Below are 24,165 nucleotides of genomic sequence, written 5' to 3'. Positions count from 1 at the left end.
TTAGTCCAGGGATTCAAAAAATATAAATATTCATTTTTAGTCATATATTCTGTTAGAGTTACCTCATAGGGTAGTTCATTAAAAAATGTTCAAGCATAAAATATACATGATAAAGAACAAAATTTGGTGGAGAAATTGACTGGAAGTACAAGAAAAGAGAAAGAAAATGTTGTAAAACTTCTCACTGTTATTTGGAATTTATATAGTTTTAAATGAGTAATGATAATGCTATTTAGACTCAGGCATATTGAAACAGTGATAAAACTATTTAATTTTAAGAACTAATATTTTCAAAACATACCATCACTTAAACTAATGTCTATAAAGTATAAGATCAATTTAAAATAAGTGAGGACTATATAGTTTATTATTTACTTTAATTGTGGGGTATTATTGAACATAAAAATGTGAAGACCACTGAAATATTGTGTGTAAATCTTTAGTACACTTTCTTTTTTTGTTGTTGTTGTTAACTGGGATTGAACCCAGGGGTGCTTAATCACTGAGCTACATGCTCAGCCCTTTTTTATTATAATTATTTTGAGACAGGGTCTCTTTAAGTTGCTTGGAGCCTCACTAAGTTGCTGAGGCTGGCTTTGAATTGTGATCCTCCTGCCTCAGCCTTCTGAGCTGATGGGATTAGAGGTGTGTGCTACCAATGCCCTGCTTCTTTAGTATACTTTCTGACCCAACATTTGTTAACTGAATTGAGTCAAAATTTGGACTCAACAGTAGGGTGAAGCTGGCCTGACCAGACTCCTCTGTCTCTTTATTCTGATCCTTATTTTCCCATAACTTCTGCACAATCCTTGTGTGGATCAGTATTTATTATGTCCCATACTTAAGGATTTCTTGGAATGTAGAATATAGTTTTCCATTAGGAATTCACAAGGTACTTAGTTGTTCAGGCTGCCCAAGGGGACACTCATCTATGCAGAAAATGGCTGCAAATAACTTCTGTGGTTGGTTAACAGTATCACAAACAGAGTATAAACACAATTTCGGAAGACTCTCAGAGCATAGTGTGACTGTGCTAATGACAGGGACACTGTGAATTGACATAGCTTATCTCCATGGCATTCATGATCTCCTCTCTTCTACTGATAAAGGGATACCTTTGTAAGGGGATAATGGGAAAGAAATAAATTAAGAGAGAGCATCAGGACACTAATATTGTTGTCTCCTACATTTTAAGGGTTTGAGAAAATAACTATATAAATTTATAGGTGTTTGTCCTGGGAGAGAAGTTATTATCAGTGTATTAGTATCTCTGCAAAGTTAGAAAGAAAAGGATTATATTTCACAATTGTGAGCTTAATTTTACCCTTGCTTGCCTCTTAGACCTGTTTTCTTTTCAAAGGACAACTGATATCCATAAATTCTCTTCAATGGCACTCAGAATGGATTCTCTTTGCATAAACAATGCTTTGCTTTCAACATTTAATCTTGAACGGAATTGTAACATATAGCTTTTCTATTCTGACACCTTAAATACTTTGTTCTAAGACTTTTTCAAAGAATGAATTCTGACCTTATTTATGACAATCTGTTTCAGATACTTATCTATGGGCAGAGATTCTACATGTATTTACGGAGCACCATAATTCTCTAATTTTGTTGTGGATTATAGCTATGGACAATACTTTGGAAATAAAACATTCAGACTAAAATGCTCAGTGGCACTAACTTTTCTTCATCTATTCTATTCTCTAAGTGTGGTCCCCAGAGCAGCAGTAAAAGCATCATGTGGAACTTGTCAGCAGCACACATTATCAGGCCCGCCCAGACTTATGTATCAGAAGCTCTGGGAAAAGGTCCAGCAATCTGTATTCTCAGAGGATCTTCAGGTTCTGATGTATGCTAAAGTCTAAGAACCACTGTGCACTGGAATTTTGCCTCACAATTAGGATGCCCATAAGAAAAACTTGGCTGCAGTTTAGATTTTCCTTTACCAACATGAGTGTATCCTGATACATGAAATAATCATTAATATAAATCCTGAATCCAAAAATTAAGGGTCATCCTCATTTTTTTTTCTTATGTAATCAGGCATTTGCGTCTGGCAGATTTAAAGAAGAGGCAATGGCATTTTGATAGTCCTCTAGATGTGAGGAATAAATGTGTTGGCTTTATAGTTGGAGTAATGCTGGAGAGTTTGGTCTGATGCTCAGGGATTTAAGACAACGAATGGATAAAGATGGTGAGGAATCTCATTCTAGTCATGCCCTCCTTTCCTAATTTCCCCTTTCACTGTTTGGTCTTCTTCCCCTTTTCCTTAGGGAGCCAAGTGATTGATAGCCTAATCCAATGACTGTATTACAGCTGCCTCAACTAGGACTCTTTTCCTTATCATTAGCAGTTAGCCTATGGTTAAATTCACAGCTCACTGCTTGGTACTGCCCCTGAGATTTAAGGGTCTGGCCTTTAGAAAATATTTAACATAAAACTGAAATCTTGACATACTGAGAACTCAGTTCTCTGCAAGGCTTCTTTAATTAATCCAATGTACTGTACCATTGTTCTATATGAGACTGTGACATGGTGAACTGTTTCTGAAGCTTACAGAGATGTGTAGTCCTAAATTAAACAGCCACTGACGTGTACTTACACGGATTTTTTTTAGTACAGTAGATATGCATGAATCTGTGAATATTTAAAGTCAAGCTCAAAGAGTGACACAATGCTCTCTAGTTTTACTTTCATAATAGAACATTTTTTGATTAATTTCAAGCTTGAAATCATTCTTTATGAAAAAACACACACAGAGGAAAGAAATTTAATAATTCATTACCACTGCTGCAAAGGTAAGTTTTCTTAATATGCTTGTCAGAGTCCTTTGGTTTACAGAGTCTATCAAATATTTTCTTAGAAAATGGTACAAATATTGCTTTATTTTCTTAATTTTGCACAAAAGAAAACATACATAATGGCCAAATAGAATTTGTTGGATCTTAAATGCTGTTTCATTCTATTATTTATCTGCAGGACAATAGTTGTTTTAAAATACCTAAGGAAAGGCTATAGACCTTGATCTATGCTTTAAACCTTTGCCCTTGCTCCAGTCCGTCAATGAGCTGTAAGCATCTATGAATATGGCAGCTGAGTCCCAGATGAAAAATTATGCATCTCATAAACTGCTATTCTGCTGAAATGTCAAGCCAAGGCAAGGCTGTACCTCAAACTCAGCACTTGGCATTTTCCTTTCTGTCTGCTTTGTTGCCATGAAGCAAACATGAACAGTGAGGATTTGTGTAGGACAGGTAGCAGGCGAGCTCACTGTCAAAAATCTATTATTAGGGCTCTGATCTCCTGCACAGACCGATGGCTAAACAGTGAGAAACTCAGGCTCCAGAAAAGGCAATATAATGAAAGAGGGGATTCTTTGTCAATATCTATATTAATATATTCAAATGAGCATTATTTAAATGAGAATATTTGTAATGATGCACTTCACTCAAAAGAGTCATAATCTATAATGAAAAATATAATTCGGCTTCATTATTTGATATGCTTATTTTTTACTATCTAGCAAATACACTACCTCTCTCTCTCTCTCTCTCTCTATATATATATATATATATATATTTGTATAACAAGGTCTTTAACAATTTGATCTGTTAAACTTGTGATAGTCTGAGAATATTTTTACATATGTGAATAATAGGCAAAATTTTTGCATTATTCTGGAAAATTGAAAAAAGATAAGTGAGAACAAAATGTAAGGCTGTCCTTTGAATTATTTTTATTTTTGGCATGATTTATCACCACACTTTTATTCATTTAAATTACATCTTTATCAGATTATTTTAAACATTTCACTGTTAAAGCTTATGCTCTTATTGATAAAGATGGTTAAAATAGCTTAAATTTTATGACAGGTAGTAGGCGTGTTTTTCTGAAAGGAATTTATGCATCAATAATCATGTGATTGACACATAAAAAACCCATCCCATTAAGAAGTACTTCCTAATAAAAAAATACCAACACTGTATTTTGTGATATAATTGTAGTATGTAATATAAGAACTTAAAGCAATCCTGCCAAAATCTCCACTTACTTGCATGTGTGAAAATAGTTATTTAAAGCAATATGTAACTAAAACTTCTGAGTTTTCATTCTATTGTGTTTTATCATCTTCCCGAATTTACACAAATAGTTACCAGTACCTACATCAAAATAAGCCTTAGGTCATGATAGGATCGGGTCACACTGAATTTGTACTTATGTAGTTCCCAGTGTCAGGATGCATACTGCCAAGTTACTGCATGACCACAATAATTTAGCCTAAGTAAACATTTTAAAACTAATCACAAAATATGCAAAGTGGAGGCAATGCCTAAAGTTATTTTCAAACTACTAGATCGATTCACATTTGTGCAAGTTTTCTAAATATACACTCTGTACTAATTTTCAGCCCTACTCCATCACAGAGCTACAAATCACTAGCAATATTTCTAACCTGTGCCTTCTGCTATTAGTATTTCCCATGTCAGTTTTAAATGAAAGCACCATTAGGAGACATAACCATTAAGGTGCTATCAGAGCTCAGTGCCCAGTGGCTCACATAGAGAAATTTCAGGGTATTCATTATTTACATGTAGACCCTAAAACCAGCTATGTAATTTGCCATTATTGTTGTTGTTGGGTTGGTTTTTTTTTTGAGAAATACACAATAATTTCTTAGACTTTCTATGATATTCTATTTGTGATCAATAAATTTGGACTGAAAGAGAGGTCAATCTTAAAGATCATCTTAGGTGAACTACTCAGAAATCAACAGTAAATATTTATAAGTATTAATACTGAATGAGAAGTGTTCTATTATTTCAACAAGTTTATACTTAATAATTTCAAGTAAACATCTGAAATTTAAAATTAAGTACAAGATTTTCCTTTTCTTTGGTAAAACAAAATTTTTACAAAATAATTTAAAACGATGAGTAATAAATTTTTTAAGTTTGTTGAAAGTAAATTACTTTGAACCCAAAGTATTAAAGTTCCTTCTTCAGAGCAAATTCAGGACTTCTTATGTGTGTGCATGTGTTCAGTAAACAGGATACACACAGGACAATGAAACAACAACAAATCTAAGGAACATGCCTATCTTCCATAATAAAAAGTATCCAAAGCACAAGGAACAACAAAACTCCTTCAAATGAGTTTACCCCATGGAAAGATGCTCAATTACTCTTTCTCTTGATGCAGCTGTAAATGAATAAAGGTTACCTTCATGAAGTCACTTTCAAGAAAGCCGTATCTTTAGTTTATGCTATGAAGGACTCATTCTTAACCATCTTTAAAAGACTCTTACCCACAGAGAGGACTTCATGTGAAAATGTCACACCACAGCTGGATAACACCATTTATAGGATGAGTGATAGTAACCACTGAGTTGGGGGCTATATTAAGATGTTCTCATTATTTGGGGACAAGGTCAGAAAAAGAGTTCAAAATTTTAAACAAAACCAGGGGGAAAAAAGAGCCAAACTAAAACTAGGAACAATAATGAATAATTCTCTCAAGGATAAAGACTATAATTAATCAAGTTGCTGATAACATTCGTGTTTTTTCCTAATTTAATAAATAAAATCAATTAATTTCTTCTCCCAGTACTCACAAAAACTCCCCAATCATCCACTCAATCTTGTGGTGATAACATCAATTAACTAATGTTTGATTTAATAAAGTTAGCTAATAACAACTTATCAGTGTTACTACTGTCCAAAGAGAAGAAGAGGATAACGATTCCCTAAAAATCAGTGATTCAGAGAGAAGTTCTTGTATGGTGGAGAGCCTAATTAGCCATCCTAGTTTCATGAAAATATCTCTTATGAATACCAAACAAGATTTCTTTTGATAGTGTTCTCACTATGAAATCACCTGATCTATAATTCAACCTATAAAGGACCCATACTTGTGAACATGAACCTTGCCAGGTATTTCTGGCATGACTGAAATCCAGCTATATAAATCATTCTCTTATGAGTTTGGTCCATATGTTTGAGCCGCCTCCAAGTTCCTGCTCCCATCATAATCACCTACAGGTGAGTTGGGGAGAAAATGCCATTCTAAAGTAGCAAGATAAAAGACCATATCTCAGAAGGTGGTCCCAATATTCCCGCTTAGTATAACTCTAAATTGCAACAAGTAAAAGCTATCTTTTGATTAGCTTAATTACTTATTTTATTTAATGAAATTCTCTTAATACAGCATTTAACTTTCAAACTTTTTCGAAGTAGATACATTTAAAAATGCATTTTATATCATGCTATATATATATATATGCATATTCTGTGTCTAACTGAAAAAGAAGTTTGACCAACGCTTATCCTAACTATGAGCAAAACATTAGACATTTTCCTGTTCTATTTCATTTTTCTAAAATGCTGATTCAAGTTTATTCAACTTGATTCCATAACACAGTCATGAGTTGGGAACCAGTGTTTGCAAAGATGGCTCTAGAATGTAGACTAATATTTTAGTCAATAATAATTCAACTGTTATTCCTTAGTTGAGATTTTATCTCCCCAATGCCTGTTACTGCCCCTTATTAGCTAATGCATCTTAAGAGAACAATGCCGAAATGTGACACTTTTCTACAGTGGATTAAAAATGTGCTTTTGGAAGAGGCTGCATAGACACAAATAAAGCTCTCTCATGCTGAGGTTTTCTGTCATGAGAGTATGAAGTGTAGCCATGAGCCATGATAAAACAACAATAGCCAAAGGTTACTTTCCCATTTAAACAAAAACAAACTCCTATTTCAAACAGAAATCTCAGTCTGAGAAAAAAAAATACAGATTGAATAAGGAGACAGAGAATATATTGAAAGGGTAGAATGTCCTGTCCTGGCAATAGAGAGCATGTGCTATTAGGCAGCTATCCCAAATTGAACTCTATAGTGTTTGCTTAGAAACAACAACAACAACAACAACAACAACAACAAAAACTATGACTCAAACAGCTCTTCTAAAAGTAGGCATTCCAGTGTTCTGAGAGAACGCTTGGGAAGATATTAGCACTATGCTGTTTATTTTTTTTTCTAAATCTTGTAAATATATCCAGCATATTTTGTGTGATTTCTAAATTGAAATAGCATTTGAAGTTCTGACAGTCACATCTGATAGACTAGGAATAGTCTTTAGCCATTTTTATATTTCATCACCCCTAAAACTTCAAACCATTATTGTTTAGCACAATTTTACTAGCTAGGTTTTGCTATAACTCATTCTGAAGGTGCTTTGTTATAGGCATGCTTCCATCCTAAAATATATTATCATTGCCTGTTTAAACTGCTTTTCAGATTCTATTACCTCTAAACTAATGCAAGCATTGCTTTAAAGGAGAAAAACTGTATTAATTTTGTCAATATGGGAAAAGCTATTTTCAAAACAGATTGTTTAATGTGAAGGAACTTAATATAGAACCTATTAGAAATAAGGTACAAGCCCTTAAAAATGTTAGGGATATTTTGTTGTTTAAAATGAAAGTTCCACCAAGGCTTAGCTGAGCTTATAGCCCAAGCGAATATTTATATATGAATTTATAAATCTTAGAAATAGAGTTTTATGGAAATGCTAACAGGCCCTGAGGTATAGCTGAACTTGTTTTCAGATACTGCTATAATTTCCAGTGTGTGTGTGTGTGCTTAAAGACCGCAACACAAAAGACTTTTCTAATGCTGTAATTTTGTAGTTTTATTAGACTGAGTTATAGTATGGGAGAATATTCAGAAATTGCAGCTTAAATGAGAAAACGTGAATGGTGTTACTTATATAAAATACTACTGCAATAGTTCTTTTATTAATTTTTAATGTTCAGCACCCTCAGTGACCTCCTTTATTCTCTTGCTGTCAACATGGCAGGCTGGAAAAATTGAAATGGGCTGACAGAAAACATAGTGCACATTGTGGCCCAACTCTGGAGTCTCTTGCTTCTTTCTGGGGCACTTGCTTACACAGCCTATCTTATTCTGCATTACAGTAAGAGTTAAGGTCCTGTTTGATAGCTCCTGATAAAAGAGAGTGATGTCCTGTCAGGGTCTGAGCAGGTGCTGCTAGTCAGCCTCCCTTGTTCTGACACTGTGGGATGGGCATTCAATTAAAGAAGAATATAACCTTTGGCTGTTGTTGTTTTGTCATGGCTCATGGCTCATGGCTCACTTCATGCTCTCACAACAGAATTCCACAGCATGGACAGAGCCTTATTTGTGTCTATCCAGCTTCTTCCAAAAGCATATTTTGGTCTAATTCAGCAATGCTTTTCTTGAACAGTAGGGCACCACTCTGTTATGTATATTTACCACTTTCTCTATCACCAAGGAGACTAATCCCCATACCAGTACAGTCAAGAACCTCACAGCATTGTCTTGGCAAGGCCAAGTTCACGTTGTCACAGCAACAGAGTGCACAGGGCAAAAAGACCTAACTAGGACCTTGGGATAAAAACTTCTCTCTCTGTTTCAAATGCAAGTGTTTGAGAATGAGAAAGAATGTGCAAAGGTGTGAGGTCTGCCAGTGTCTTGTTAGCTCAAGCTTAAATGCAATGCTTTAATGGTTTGTTTGGGACACTTGTGAAAACATGGCTTTTTGAAAAAGGTAGATTGTAAAATTCTATGAAGAGTGGAAACTAATTCAGACTATGCAAAAAGTATTATAATTAGGGTGCAAATATTCTTCTCTCAAAGGCCATGGTATTAGCTTTTATAATAAGTGAAAAGAGAACCATGACAATGAGAAATTCTGAAGAAAGCATAGATAGAAGAGAATAGAATTCATTCAAGATCCTATTTCAGCACTCTCTCATCTGATACTAACAGACACTTGAGGATTCACATTCAATTGTTCCATCTGTTATCCACTCTTAGGAATATCGACCAGCAATGAGTTATAAGAATTCAAGATTATAAAAGACATGATACCCTTGTTTGCAACATGACCTCCTCACTTTACAGCAAGCTCCAAGGAAGCATAATGTAAAGAGAGACAACCCCTACCTGACACTCCTCCATATGTGGTTCGCTTTCCAGTACCCACTGCTGGCCATGGTGTGCCATCAGCTTTCAGTCCCATCAGACCTGAGACAGTGTTTGTGGCTGTAACACCATCTGCACCACCTGTGAAAAACACATCAAGGTTTGCCTCCAGTTCTCAAAGAGTCCATGATTAAAACCCATTCAAACCCACATGCCCAGAAAAATGTACACTCTATCTTCTTGTGAGGAAATTTTCTCTTCTCAAATGTGTACACTAATTTAACTATTACAGTTATGCTTAAAATGCAGGATATTTTTTAAAAGGTTTAATTACCATGACTTCATTTTCTGAATTATTAGATAGATTTATTGATGTTGAATGTTTTGTATTCTATGTAATTTTCCAGATAATTTAAAATGTCTTTTCCAGTCAGGATGTACTTTACACAGAATAGAATATAAGCATGTTAATCTATAAAGTCATGCATCAACTGCATAATTTATGTATTTAATAGATATTTATTGAGCCTGTATTTAAGATGATGTTCTAGACTCTCTCATAAACAAGAATCTCATAAAAAATTTCATAGTGTGGGAACTGATATATTTTTCAACCTTATTGAAGACTCAAATACTATCCAGGCGAGGTGGTGCACACCTGTTATCCCAGCAGCTCAGGAGGCAGAGGCAGGAGGATCGTGAGTTCAAAGCTAGCCTTAGCAATTTAGCGAGACACTAAGCAACTCAGTGAGACCCTGTTTCAACATAAAATACAACATAGGGCTGGGGATATGGCTCAGTGGTCTAGGGTCCTTGAATTCAATCCCTGGTACTCCCCACCCCAAAGAAAACCACAACAATTCAAATACTATTACACAATCATCACATTATGGGTTCCTTATTTTGGAGTAATTTGCTGTGACTTTAACTTTGTTTCATAATTTTTAATCTTTGCAAAACATGTTTATTAATAAAAATTATAAATGATCTTGTGTTCCCTGGCCAAAGATTAGGGTCTATTTATTATCTAAAATCCAGGTGTGACTCTACTACATTTGTGAGATTGACGCTGCATTTAATATTTTTTCTTAAGACCTAAGAAAGATCTACACAGATGTTTGTGAAAAAAATATACTCCATTTTGGCCACATATATCAGGCCAACATTTATCTAACTGGGCAACAGATAAAAGTTTAGTTCTTACCTTCCTTTGCAGCCCTTGCGATGCTCACAATATCAGTGACATTTGGGGTCAACTTGGCAAAAAAAGGAATTTGAACAGCTTGCCTAACCCAGCGACAGATGTTCCGAACCAGCTCTGGATCCTGTTCAAATAGGTCAGTTAAATATAGAACATAATTAAAGAATTGTGATCAAAATGTGTATAAGAACAACAGCAAAGCTGGAGATGTGCAAGACAAATCCAACTTGACAATGAGCTACATGATATATTTCTCAAATTTCTCCTCAGCATTGCACCTAGACTCATTAGGGAACTAAGGTTAACACACTTCAAGTGAACTGCAAATTCATCACATAAAGGTTAAATTCCTCAAGGGAGTCTTTGGAAAATAAAATTACAAAGAACCAATTGGAAGAAAGTGTTTCTCATTTTCCATTAAATGATATCAGGAATGAAACATAAACTTTTGGTGGCAAGTTCAGAAAACATTACAGAATTTCTAGTGCCTGCATTGGTTTAAGCCTAATAAAAAATATTCAAACTGCCAACTCCCAAGTGAATGATACTCAATCTGAAGCCTGTTGCTTTCATTATTAGAAGAATTTGTCTTGTGGAAATACATTCAAAAGAAAATCTATCTGCAACTTCATCATCCATCCAAATGTGATATATACTCTATGCTAAAATGGAATAATTCAGCCCTGGATTATTTGGGAGCTGCTCAGCAACTTTAGCCTACTTTCACAAATGTTGCCAAGATCTGAACAGCATTTTTTCAACACTCATCTACTTGAAAGAATTGATCAAAATGACAAAATGAAATAAAATATCAAATGCTCATTTTTAAAAGCAAGGAATAGATGTTTTCCTGTGCTTGATTCCTGTGATTTTTCAAGCTTTTATTTTCTCATGGGACAAGTATCATTTAGAGGGCAAACACCTATCCTTTCTATTGAAATAACTTAGCTGTAGTAATGTTCTTTGATTTCAACACACACAATAGTCCTTTTTTTTTTTCATTACTTTGAGTGCAAAATTTATTCTGACAGGTACTGATGATGCACTTTGATAAATTAACTTAAAATATGCAATGGCAATTCATTACTGAACTTGGTAATATTATCTTAACAAGTTAAAATGCTTTTTGAAAAAAATAAAAATACAAGAAAATATGGATATTTATCTAAACTATGAAATAGTAGGCAAATATATTATTTATAATTAATATTTTTATATGAAAGAAAGTTGTTCTTTGCATTTTAACCTTTCAAATTTTTTAAGATGAGATTTCTAATGTTTTCATCTTTAGAGAGAACCATTTCACTTAGTTTTAATGTGTCTTGATCTGTCATACTATATTATGATAAAAGTTATGTGTTTATGTGCTAAGATCCTTCAATGAGGTAATTTCTGTTGATCGTTATCATCTCTATTCAGCAAAACTTAATACTTTTAACAAGAAATCTTTGGCTTGGCTTGTTCTCTTTTCAGAACAGTAATTTCTTCATTAAACATAAATATTAAAAAGCACTATATGGAATGCTCTACAGGGCATACTGTGCATTATGAATAGTAAAATCTGGAGACTTAGCTGTACAAATTCTAACTCATGAAAATGGAGATCTGACCCTGCCCATGCAATGTTCATGAAATATTTATAACTGCTGCATTGGCATTATGAAGGCAGTTGCATCTTTGTGACTTTCATTTCTAAGTTATGAATTTCCATGGGACTTAGCCTAGAAATGACAGTAACTCTAGATGATATGAATTGCATGTCCTTTGTGAACGCGCTCTTTAAGGTAGAATTTGACAATAATTTAAAGATCACTTGAATTGCATAATACATGGAAGGTAGCCTGATAAGAATTACTGAAACAAATTTAAAATATTATTTGGTTCCAATAGAGTGAACACTAATAATCTGATATTCAAGTGGCTTTCAATATTACTGACCACCATGTCTTTATAACTTACTTTGAACATTTGTCAGAATTTTTTTCCTGTTGATTTTCACTGGTTGACTACTTGAACCAAGTACCTCTTATCTATGTTTAGCAATTTAGAGTTTGTTCTATGTTTTAGTTTCCTAAAAGTAGACAGTTCCTTGGTAATCGTGACTTATTTGAATCATCTATCTCTTTGAAATAGCATAATGTGACCCTCCTAGATTTCTATGAGTGAGGTTGATGGTGTTCAGATACATTTTGAAAATCTTCATATTTATCCAAACCAGCAGCTGACTAATCATCATAGATGAAATAAATTTGATTATTAGAGAAGTTTTAAAATAATTTCTGACAACCATTATCGTGAAATTGACGATTCTGTAAATTGCAAGGTTTTATTTGACAGGTATAATAGGGAATGCTCTAATACAACAAAAATATGGTGAGGCTTATAACATGATAGAATGAATATGTTTACTTTAGGGAATTAGAGGGTAGAATATAATCATTCACACTTTCCTGTTTCTTCACACTTTTGTTCTGAACATTTAAGATCTAAAAGCAATTAATAGTGTTTCTGCAGTTTCAGCATCTTGACCTTCTCATTTCTAGTGATAGCCTGAAATAGCTTTCTCTTTCCTAATATGCCAGTTTTGAGAATCTTATTGAAATGAGCAAATTTCAGACAATTTCTAAGTCTTTCTAAGAACTCCAGGAAAGGAAGAAAAGTTTCTCTTAACTCTAAAATGAATATTAAATAATATCAACACCAACATAAAGCAACGAAAACAAAGCAATTCTTTTTCCAGGCATGCCAAAAAGTACTTGTTTTGTCAATGAATCAAGAATGACCAAAAACTTGGAATATTTTTTCAATGTACTTTAATGTACCCATCAATATCTATACTCTGATGAGATTTTAGAAATACCTGAATATATTTTATGATAGATGATATCTTAAAACCACAAAATCTAAGATTACTTTAAAAACTTAGGAGTAACTCTGAAGAAAAATAATAAAAATTATGCAAAAACTATAGCTTAACAAGTCTTTTAGTGCTGAATATACATAAAGTCTCCTTGGATCAGTAAATTTTTATTTGCTTTTTCAGGTATCAATAATGCCCAACCTTGACCATGATTTGGAATCTCTTCCATAGCAGCTGCTGGGCTGTGTGTGTGTGTGTGTGTGTGTGTGTGTGTGTGCGCGCGCACACGCCAATACCTTTGTTATCCATGTGCACACCCACAATAGCTCTGAGCAACAAAATGGTTTCCTGTGATAGAAGTCTGTGGTGTTATTAGCAGGAAGGCACCTGATGACCTTAAGGAATGATTGACAGACCTGGGGAGCAATTGGTGATCTTTAGGATACAACATGAGGTGAAGATTCCACCATACTTTCAAAGTACTGAAAAGTGGATACAAGTATCCTAGAGACAAATTTGGCCCATTTGAACATTTTACTCACAATAGCTTAGTGTCTGCTTGCAGTTGATATGCTCTGGAAGAAATTCCTATGAATACCAAACAACATCCCAACAGATATTAAGAAATGTAGCACTACGTACATTGCTTGCTGCAATGGTTTCCATTGTGCAAAACTGGTTATTTTTAAAGTTTTATTTCTTAATTAAGGATATGTGATAATTTTTCATTCCTGGAAATATTATGCCTCTATTTTCATATTAAAGGGATTCTACAGAAAGGACCCACCTTTCTACTTTTGAGGCCCTTAAGATGACCTCTCCATTGTAGGGCAGGCAATTACTTAGGGCATCAAATCTCATTGGTTTCATGCTCTCCACAAAGGAACAAGCCCTATAGAATGAGACTGTGAAAATTTCTTGATAAGCTAAATTACAAGTGAAATTTTTGGCTTGAAGAAACATTTCTCTCCAATTTACCTGGTAATTTTCACTCTGTACAATTCTTTTCAAAATGGATTTCTTAGAAGCTGGCATTACAATGAGTTCACAGAAAAATTTTACCAGATATAAAATGTTTTCCACTAAGGAACTCCTAAGTCTTAATTCACATGACATGACAAGAGGTGGCTAGCATTTTTTTTCACGTCTCCTTTTCTGATGGAGAAAAATGGAGCTCAGAAGTTTAATCTGATAACCAATTTCATCTTCTTAATTTTCTTTCCCATTATCATGTTCTAAACTATTGTCTTCTTTAGCAAAATTGCTCCCCAAAGTGAAATTCAGCTATCAATTGTAAACTAGAACTATAAAAGGTTTCTTTTTCATTTATACTTGTAAGACTAGATGTAGCTGCAAAGTAATAGGCAAAAGGATGTATTTATCCTACTGTCAACAAAATAGGGTAGAAAAGAGTTAACTATTCCTAGTAGCCAACTACTCTAGGTAAAATTTCAGTGACTATTAAAAACGTGATGAAATGCAGATATTTTAAATTATATTTTAGCATGTGTCCTTCTCGAATCTCTTTTTCTGACTTAAGCTTGCTAACAATGGTAAAACCACTTTGGATTGCTCTTTGGTGATTTCCTATAAAGATATCCAGGGACTTGCCAACCAATCAAGAAGTCCCACTCTTAATTATATATCCAAAATACATGAAAACACAATTCCACACAAAGACTTGCATATGAATGTTCATAGAATATTTTTCAAGATAGCTACAAAAATGAAAACAACCCCGATATCCATCAATATGTGAGTGAATAAGCAAGTTGTATATATTCACACAACAAAATAATATTCAGCAGTAACAATAAATAAACTACTAAATTCTGGCATAACTTGAAATTGATTTTAAAAAATGATGAGTTAAAAAAGTACACAAAATACTACATGCCATATGTCAGTAGACTTATATGCAATGCAGAAAATGAAAAACTATGCTACTAGAAAGCAGAGGAGCAGGTGCTCTGTCTGACTGAGGTTTGGGACTGGGGGAGGGATTCAGTGGAAAGAGGCACAAGACAATTTTTGACAGTGATGGAAATATTCTATATCTTGACTGTGATTTTCAAAGGTATAGAAATGGGTAAAAACACTTCAAACTCTATCTTAAAAGGTGCTCATTATATTATAGGTAAATTGGATTGCCATAAAACTTCATGTAAATTTTTTAAATAATTCTGAGGGGACTCATATAAATTGAACAGTAAAAGCGGGAACATTCTAAGCAATGTGGGTTCTATACTTTCAGCAAATATTGACCATGAGGCATTACAATTAGTCTGTTCTATATACTAACATGAGTGAAATAAGGAGTTCACAGCACACTAAGGACTAACTCAGGCACATAATGAAGTACGTGTTGAGTGTTCAGTATCAAGAAAAAGATTTTGATCCTGCTTTATCATTTCAGATTATTTCAGAGCATGTAGCATAGTACTTGGTACATTGTAGACATTTATCAAATACTGCTGAATTAATAGAGATTATACTGCAAAAATTGAATGACATTTTCTTTTTTTTCTTTTTCTGAGATAGGCTCTCGCTAGATTGTCCAGTCTGGACTTGAACTCATGATATTCCTGCCTCAGTCTCCTGAGTACTGTGATCACAATCATCTGCCACTATGCCCAGCTTGAGACTGCCTTTCTTATTTCTATTTACTTAGAAGAAAGTTTAGAGTATAATAAAGTTATTGGGTTCAGGGTAATCTAATAACAATTACTTTACATACTATGTATTATGTCAGGAGAGATTTAAAGATACTATACCTATTCTTTAAAAAATAAAAATAAAATACTTTGCAATCCAGAGGAGAATAATACATATAACAAATACATATTGTGATTATAAAATGTTGTAAGCATATGTATAAGAGATATGTATCTATGTACACACCATTCAAACTCACAACAAACACACAAACACATGCACATGCCTATTTCCTTGTGCCTTAAATAGAAGGCGCCACAGGCTCACCTATGTCTTGGGTCCTCCCCAGGCACGCATCATTGACTCTGATTCTCATTTAACACTTTTTCTCAATGCCCCTCCCACTCTACTCAGAATGCCCTTCTCTTCCCTTTTGAGGAAACACCCTTTGAAGCAACCCCTTAGGACCAATCCTCCCATTCTGTCTCAGTCCAGGGTGGGTTAGTAAATGACTACCTCTTTAGTGCTTCCATAACATTTCTTTTTATTTTTTTTAGAGTGAGAGAGAGAGAGAGAGAGAGAGAGAGAGAGAATTTTTAATATTTATTTCTTAGTTCTCGGCGGACACATCTTTGTTTGTATGTGGTGCTGAGGATCGAACCCGGGCCGCACGCATGCCAGGCGAGCACGCTACCACCTGAGCCACATCCCCAGCCCCCATAACATTTCTTTATTACTGCATTTATCACAGTTTGATAATCATTGACCCTGTTTTATAATCAGTTTCTCTCCATTAGACTATTAGTCTTTTAAGGGTTATATCTTACTCTGATCCTAATCCCTTAGCACAGAACCTGAGACATGAAAGACAATCAACAAACATTGTGTTGAATGAAAGAATGAAGAATCCTTAATTATATACCAGCTTTTCTCATTGAGGGGCAAAACATTAGTCTCTTTTCTTTACTGAAGCCAAAATAAGTTGGAGATACAGGATAGCAGTAGTTCTTGCTCTCCCATCAGTGGAGTTTGGAAACAGTCTCTTAATTCACTCCATCAGTTAGCAAAAATGTCTGGAGGGCACTTGTGCCTACTGTGCCCTGTAAGTCCATAAAAACCTCCCTGAAGCTCAGACAGCACATGACATTTATGTTTGAATCTTAAGGATCCTGAGTCTCTATCTTTAACCTTTTATCATTCTCCAAACTCCCTATCCTTGGTTCCTGGTGTCTGGTGGGGGAGGAGAGTTTTCCCATATTCTTTCCAGTGAAAGGGGCTTTTGTATTCTTCTAAATGCATTTTATCTCAATGTGCCAATTTGATAGTGCTGGTTTTTCTTGATTTCAGACAGGATTTCCCTAGTGTACCACTTCTCTGACATGCTTAGTATTGGTGCTTTCCATTCCCAAGTGCTTGGTCTCAGAAGCTTGCATTTTTATTCAATGAATAAGAATTGAAATTCACTATTAAGATGATTCCTAACTGCTAGGTGTTTTGAGTCACTGTTTTTATCCTGTGTAATAAGTTTTTGGTTCTCTGACTACCTCTCTGCTAGCTCCCAGATGGCAATCCTAATGGTAGTAAAGTTGGAAAGGATCTTATTTGACCAATGAACTATCAATGAACACCTCCTGCCCACAGTTCATGCACTATTTTAGCCAGTAAATGTCTTAGAGGTCTTTTCCTCACAATGCTATTACTATCTTTTTACGTAACTGCCTTCAGTTTCTATTCTAGCAACCCCACATTGCATCCAAGAAACAGAAACTAAACTCAGTCCCTGAAAGTTAGATGGTATACTTCCATTTAAATGTCGACTTTAAATGGTAGAGAAATTATAAAACCTTTCATCCAGAACTGATGAGTACTTATGCTAAAGTGATAATTAGGATCTGAAGAGGTCTTATAAAACAAATGCAAAAGCAGGTAGCAGCAGATACAGGTAGATATCACTCAGATCCTCTTTCAGAGACTTGCCCAGCTGCCAGAATGGAGTGGGCTGATAGCCTCTCATTGTTCACTTCTTTAAGTCTGCCTCAACCTTCAGTTGAAGTCCTGTTTCTCTATAGGATGAAGGACAATGGCAGGACAAGTGGGGTACAAGGTGTCCTACAGGCTTCTGTCCAGCGTGGGACTCCTCCAGTAGGAAATCGTTGCTCCCAATTGGGCTGTCAGAATTTTCTCAAATCTATATCAGGGCTGACATCTACCCTTGCCTGATCCTTCTTCCTGTTTTCTTTTCACAGGCACAACTCCCCAATAAACCTTTTGCCCTTCTACTGATAGGTAGCAGATAATGAAGTTAAAGGGATAATTCTATAGATAGGGCCAATGTACTGGCACTCCACATGTTTTCTCTTAAGAAGCAATTCACCCAAAGCCATTCTGGCCCTGCTCTGACTTAAGTCAATAAGAATATGTTAAATTCCTCTGCAAACAACCTGGTATCTGTAGAGCTATTCTCAGGCCCCAGGAGGGTAAGCCTTTGCCCTGTTGAGAAGAAGGACAAAGGTTACCTGTTGAGAAGAAGGACAAAGGTTACCCTGAAGGGGGGACTTTTGTGAACTTTACATAGACCAAAGATTCCAAGACCCACAAAAACAGGATAACTAAAAGCAAAGCCTACTGACTATAAAGTCTGAAAGAACAAGTTCCAGTTAGAAATGTTCAGCGTGGACCAATGTCACTGAGAGCTGCCTTTACATATTTAGCATGTCATTATAAGAGTAAAACCTCCACCATGGGTTTTGCTTGAGAACTTGTGGGTAAGTCCATGAGCAGCAGAGACTTAGAAATGTGATGCAATCCTACTGTCAGTCAAAAGTTGAGAAGTGGGATCTGAAAAACTTTCCTAAGATCCCCCAAAAACTAAGCGACAAAGGGGTAGCATACTGTTCTCCTCTTTGAAAATATCTTTTTCCCTTTCCATGGGGACATTTTTCTTTCTCCTCTAATAAACTTTGCTGTACTTGAAATACATTTTGTGTTTTGAAACTTACTCCTGTGAGGACACCCGAGCCAAGAGACAGGACATGACCCCTGGACCACTGCTGGCAACAGATCTTCCAGTTTTATCTAATTCCTAGTGGTCTCCACTGCTAGTATTATCTGCCATGCAAAGAGGGTGCCATCTATAGTTTGCTTTTTATGAGGTTATGCAGCACAATCTGGGAAATCTAAATATTGTAGAGGCAGGCTGTGCACATATTCTACTGATACCACCAATAGATGCTCAAAATTGTGGGCCAGCTGAGCTGAACTGAACCCCAGCAAGTTTCCTAATCACAGCTTAGAACACACTAAATCATTTCAGCAGGTAATGAAGTGCAGGCAGCTGCCTGCACTACTATGTATGGATTTATTTTGGATGAGGGCAAGTGAGTATTTAAGTGTATAATAAGGAGTTTTTATTCTTTGCGGACTTCAGGCAGATTGGAATTTGTTTTCTTAATGTAGAGCATTAGTGTAAACACTGTAACAATTGATATTTTATACATCTGTTGGTCTATTCACTTTGCTTATGTTTTCCAGCACCAGAGTTGGGAAACAACCACAAGCATAAAACCTCAGTATCTTTATAATCCCATATTGGTGTGAATGATTAACCAATCCAGGGAGGAGGCTAGTGTAAAACAGCATTCTGCCCTGGAGCACCCACTATGCTGATAGACACATTTAGGATGAAGAGAGTCTGGGGAAGTCATGCTTCTGTCCTGGGAACTTGATGAAATTCAAGCAAGAAAGAATTACCGCAGAGGCAATTTTAAATAACATAGCAGAGAAAACCTCAATCCCCTGGCAATGAATGGTTTCAGCTAAGGAGAACTCATCCATAACAAGTTGGTACAGTTCCTTAAGGAATTTCTTCCTACTGCAGCTATAAGAGCAGGAAAGAAATGTCTAGGACTTTTCTGTTTGTTTGTTCTTGCCAGCTCTTTGGACTTATTTCGCTCTTTGAGCTGAAAATGATTTGGAGATACTAAAAGTGGGGTAACTTTGTAAAAAGACTGTATGTGAAAACATGAGATGAGGGAATTTCTAAACATGGCCTTTTATAAGTGTGATATTCATAAGCTCTTGACATAAACTTCATGAATACTAGATTTTACTCGAACCATGAGCAATTCTTTACCAATTTATTTACACTTGTGTGGTGGTTTATAAGAGTATACATCACAAGATGTGTGTGTGTGTGTGTGTGTGTGTGTGTGTGTGTGTGTAAAAAGGAGTTATCTATTTTAAATTCAGGTATCAAGGAAACATGGTCAGTGGTGCACCCCATATTGGGAATTTATTACAGATATACACAGAGAAAGTAAGAAAGAGCCTGAAATATTTTGGTAACACAGACCCATTTCTCTGGGGACTAGGATTTTTCTCATTCATCTTATAGGATATACAGCAGCTCTTTAGACTAGCTTTTGCTTTCTTATTCCTTTTAGAGTGGGTGTCTATTGATTTAAGGATTAAACCACAATGCTAATGAATCTGCTTTTATTTCACAGCATCTTTCTTTTCATTTCTATGTCTACTCTTATTACCTTATTGCCTTTTCTCTTGTCCAATTCAATTTTCCTGCTATATATTCTAGAATCCATATGTTTTGAAATCAAATCCACAAAGAAGGTTCACTGCCAACCACGTGCTTCTTAATATTTTGCCTTCCCAACATTTTGTTTGCTTTCTTATTTTGTGGAGAACTCCCACCCTATGGAGCCTGGATGTGCCACAGTAACTGGCTCCCATTATGTAAGCCATTAGAGAGAGAGTTTTCTGCTCTACTCTCTTGCAACCAAGTATATGATCTACAGTGGGCTAATGAAAACTTCAACCAAAAATTTTAATCTCTCCATCAGAAAAGTAGCCAAGGTTCATTTGTGGTGACATGTGGTAGGCTGTCTCTTGACAGCACCCAGGATGGCAATAGGGATGGGCAACAGCACTAGCAGAAGCTGCCTGTTAGCTGCATAATTCTTGGCGTCCTTCTTTTGACCCTTTGGTTTCTGCCTCTTTTCTGAGTCTACATATCCGTCTACATCTACATTCCTGCCTTTCTCTGATTCTGTCAGACATCATATAGCCAGAGTCAGTTTCTGTTCCTTGCAATTAGTGATTGCTCTAGGCAGTTAGCCACTGTCCAGTATAAAATGGTCCGAGTGCCTGAATTATGGTCTCATACTCCTTCAAGGGCTGTTGACCTTTTTTTACTTAGTCCATAGATAGTCTCTTTTTGCCCAACATACATTATCTGAGCCATGACAAAGGTAGCCAAGACCCATGCTTCTGTGGCAGCTCATGTACCAAATACTGCCTATGACCATTCTCCTTGAGAAAAGAGCTAAGGGGCTAGAAGACATCAAAGTAAGGTATCAACTTTGTCCTCAAAGTACTTACAATCAAGATATAACCACTGAGGACCTTGAAATTTTGAAATTTGTTTGAATCAGTAGAATATATATGTGGCCTTTAGGATTATATCTCTAGTCCTCTGTAAATCATTTAGCATTTGAATATGTCATAATGAGCAATCCCCTCATACAATTCAAGAGACCCTTGCAGAAGGAAGTGATATATATCAGCCACATCCAGGAAAGCTTAATTTGAAATGTATTAAGAATAGCTATGATTTCTTAAAAGATGGATATGTAGACAGAGAATGGTAATATAGCCCATAAGGGAAAATATCTTGAGGCATTGAAATTAAATTAAAATATGATCTCCTTTTCACACTGAATACCTGCATGATTACCAATTCGACAAGGACCTTTCATTTATCCCAACCCAACTTTACGCAAGTGCCTGAAGCCTATGTTGTTGATAAAACAGTTGATGAAGATTGCATAAGGGAAAAATCTTCAAACTGCTTGGTATACAAAATCATATTAGTACTAAAAACAGATGGGTATTTACTTTTGCAATATTCAACAAATATAAAGTACCCAAAGGACTGTTAAAATTAGAGAGTTTAAAACTTTGCATTTTTTTTTCATTTAAAAAGGAGCACTATGGTGATCTTTACTGGTTTATATAATTAACACCTAGATGTAGAATACCTCATTAGATTTTTGGATAATCTAGGCGAAGACAGCATTCAGCATTATAGAGATTTCATCTTATACCTTCCTAGTTGCTAATATTCCCAGATCTTAATATGCAACATTTGAAATCATATATTTCTTATTGCTTTGTCTTTTTTTAATAAGTAAAGGAGCTGTGGGAATACAGAAAGGTATTGAATCTGGTCCTTGATTGGGCACCTGCAAGCACCTGCAGCTAACTGGGTAAGCTTTATGAACAGTATCATTTTGATATAAAAAACAGACAGAAAAAAACAACCCCAATTTGCCATTTTTGAGAGAGAGAGAGAGAGAGAGAGAGAGAGAGAGAGAGAGAGAGAGAATTTTTTAATATTAATTTTTTAGCTTTCGGCAGACACAACATCTTTGTTTGTATGTGGTGCTGAGGATCGAACCCAGGTCACACGCATGCCAGGCGAGCGTGCTACCGCTTGAGCCACATCTCCAGCCCCAATTTGCCATTTTTAATATGTATGCAAAGTGAATGGTAACCTATATTAACAGTAGAGTGATTTGATTATTTTTATTTAGCTCCATAGTGGTGTGTGTGTGTGTGTGTGTGTATGTGTCTGTGTGTGTGCATGAAGAGGTTTAGGGGAGACAACAAAAGTGATTATAGTTAAGCAATTCAATAAATGGTACCAGCCTAAATAAGGCTTGTAGAACAACAATAGATAAGGGATGGAAAGGAAAAGACCCTAAAGCATGGCAGTGAAATGGAAAGAGAGCTAGTGTACATGAAAGGAGCAAGGAGAAGACCTGCCTAGAAGTTTACTCCAAAGTTAAGGCTCAGTTTGCAAAAGATTTTGTGCCTATCCTTAAATGATAAAAGACAGAAGTCCATATGTTTAAATCCATGTTTTAGAAACATAGCTCTCATAAATGTCTGTGGGTGTGCAGGATAAGATAGAGTACAAGCAAAAAAGACCAATCAGAAAGAGAAGGGCCAACAGCAAAGAATATTAATGAGGCATGTTGTTCTGGGGATTGAGGGAAGGGGAGGGGTTTGGGTGTGGGAAAAATGGTGGAAAGAGATGGACATCATTACCCCAGGAACATATATGATTGCACAAATGGTGTGACTTTATATCATGAAAAACAACCAGAGAAACAAAGAGTTGTGCTCCATTGAATCAAAATGCATTCTGCTGTCATGTATAAGTAATTACAACAAATGAAAATAAATAAATATCCATTTAGAGAGGAAAAAAAGCAAAGAATATCTAAAATTAGAGGATTTCAAGCTAACTATGATATAATTTTAAGAAAAACTTTTAAGAACAAATTAGAATTGGGAATAAAAATCAAGAACATATCTGTAGATCCTTATTGTGGGGGTATTAGTAATTAGTAATTTCATCACAAAGTGACAAATATTAGACAAACAGATTGGAGGTTGCAAAGATAATGAAAGAAATTTAGGTCACTCCAAGACATCTACCTGAAAAAAAATCTGGTTGAGTTTATAGTTTAATTTAGGTATCAGGATGGAGTTTTAGAAACATAGAGTTAGGAGTTATTATCATTCAGATGGTACTTGAAGTCTGTGAACAAATTAGAAGATGGAAAGAAAAGGGCTCTGTGATTATTGATATGAGTATGTAGCATCTTTGCAATGGTCAGAAAGAGAAAAAAACAAACAACTAGAAAAAATACAACAGAGAAGAAAAGCAACTCCAATAAAAGAGATGTGAATAGGACCTGATATAAAATACTGCAAAGAAATCAGGAAGAATGAGAATATCAAGAGGCAAGAATGTCCCACTTAAAGTCATCAGTAATTTGTGAGTATGCAGTCAGAGAGACTAAAGATGGAAGGCAGATTGCAGTTGGTGACGAATATCCACAAAAATATATAAAGAAAACCAACAACAAAATTAATCTGAACTATCAGAACCTCACTTGATATTTTAAAAGTGTGTAACAAGTATATTTGAATTAGTTATTTTATATTTATCACAACTAGAATTAACACCATGATGAAAAAGTTAATTTGCTAGGTTATGAAGACCTGCATATATGAAAGGAGAAAGAGACCGTATGTCATTTTTAAAGGTATCAGTTGTGACTTAAGCAACAACTCTAAATTCTTACAATATGACAGCCAGAAACTCAAAGAATAAACTTTGTTAAGTAAACATATTACTGAAATTGCAGGCTTAGATAGGATTCCAAAATTATCTACATCATTCCCAAACAATATCAAAACTAACACACACCCAACAGTTACTGGTTTACCAAGTACGCTCACATATATTAACTTTATTGTGCCTGATTCACTCGAGCTTACTGTTTTCTTCAAATCATCCCTAGTGAGAGACAGAGTAGGCTGATTCTTACAATACTCATGCTCATCAAATTCACACGAATCTCTTTCCTATCCCACTACAGATTAAAA

At 35.3% G+C, this 24,165-nt stretch overlaps 1 protein-coding gene across 2 annotated transcripts in view; it reads right to left on the bottom strand.

Annotated features, from left to right (window-relative positions):
• DPYD (dihydropyrimidine dehydrogenase) overlaps nt 1–24,165 on the bottom strand; it is an 824,864-nt gene that overhangs the window by 224,893 nt on the left and 575,806 nt on the right. For both annotated transcript variants that reach the window (XM_081305920.1, XM_081305921.1), the window contains 2 exons: nt 10,179–10,299; nt 8,996–9,115 (listed from right to left, as the gene is read on the bottom strand). In XM_081305920.1, coding sequence (XP_081162046.1) covers nt 8,996–9,115; nt 10,179–10,299 — 241 coding nt within the window. The remainder of the gene's footprint in view (nt 1–8,995; nt 9,116–10,178; nt 10,300–24,165) is intronic.

The sequence above is a fragment of the Spermophilus citellus genome (genome assembly GCF_964194105.1).
Source record: "Spermophilus citellus genome assembly, chromosome: 9".
Classification (NCBI taxonomy): Eukaryota; Metazoa; Chordata; class Mammalia; order Rodentia; family Sciuridae; genus Spermophilus; species Spermophilus citellus.
Note: the sequence above shows the minus strand (reverse complement) of the source record. Positions and strands in the feature narration are given on the sequence as shown.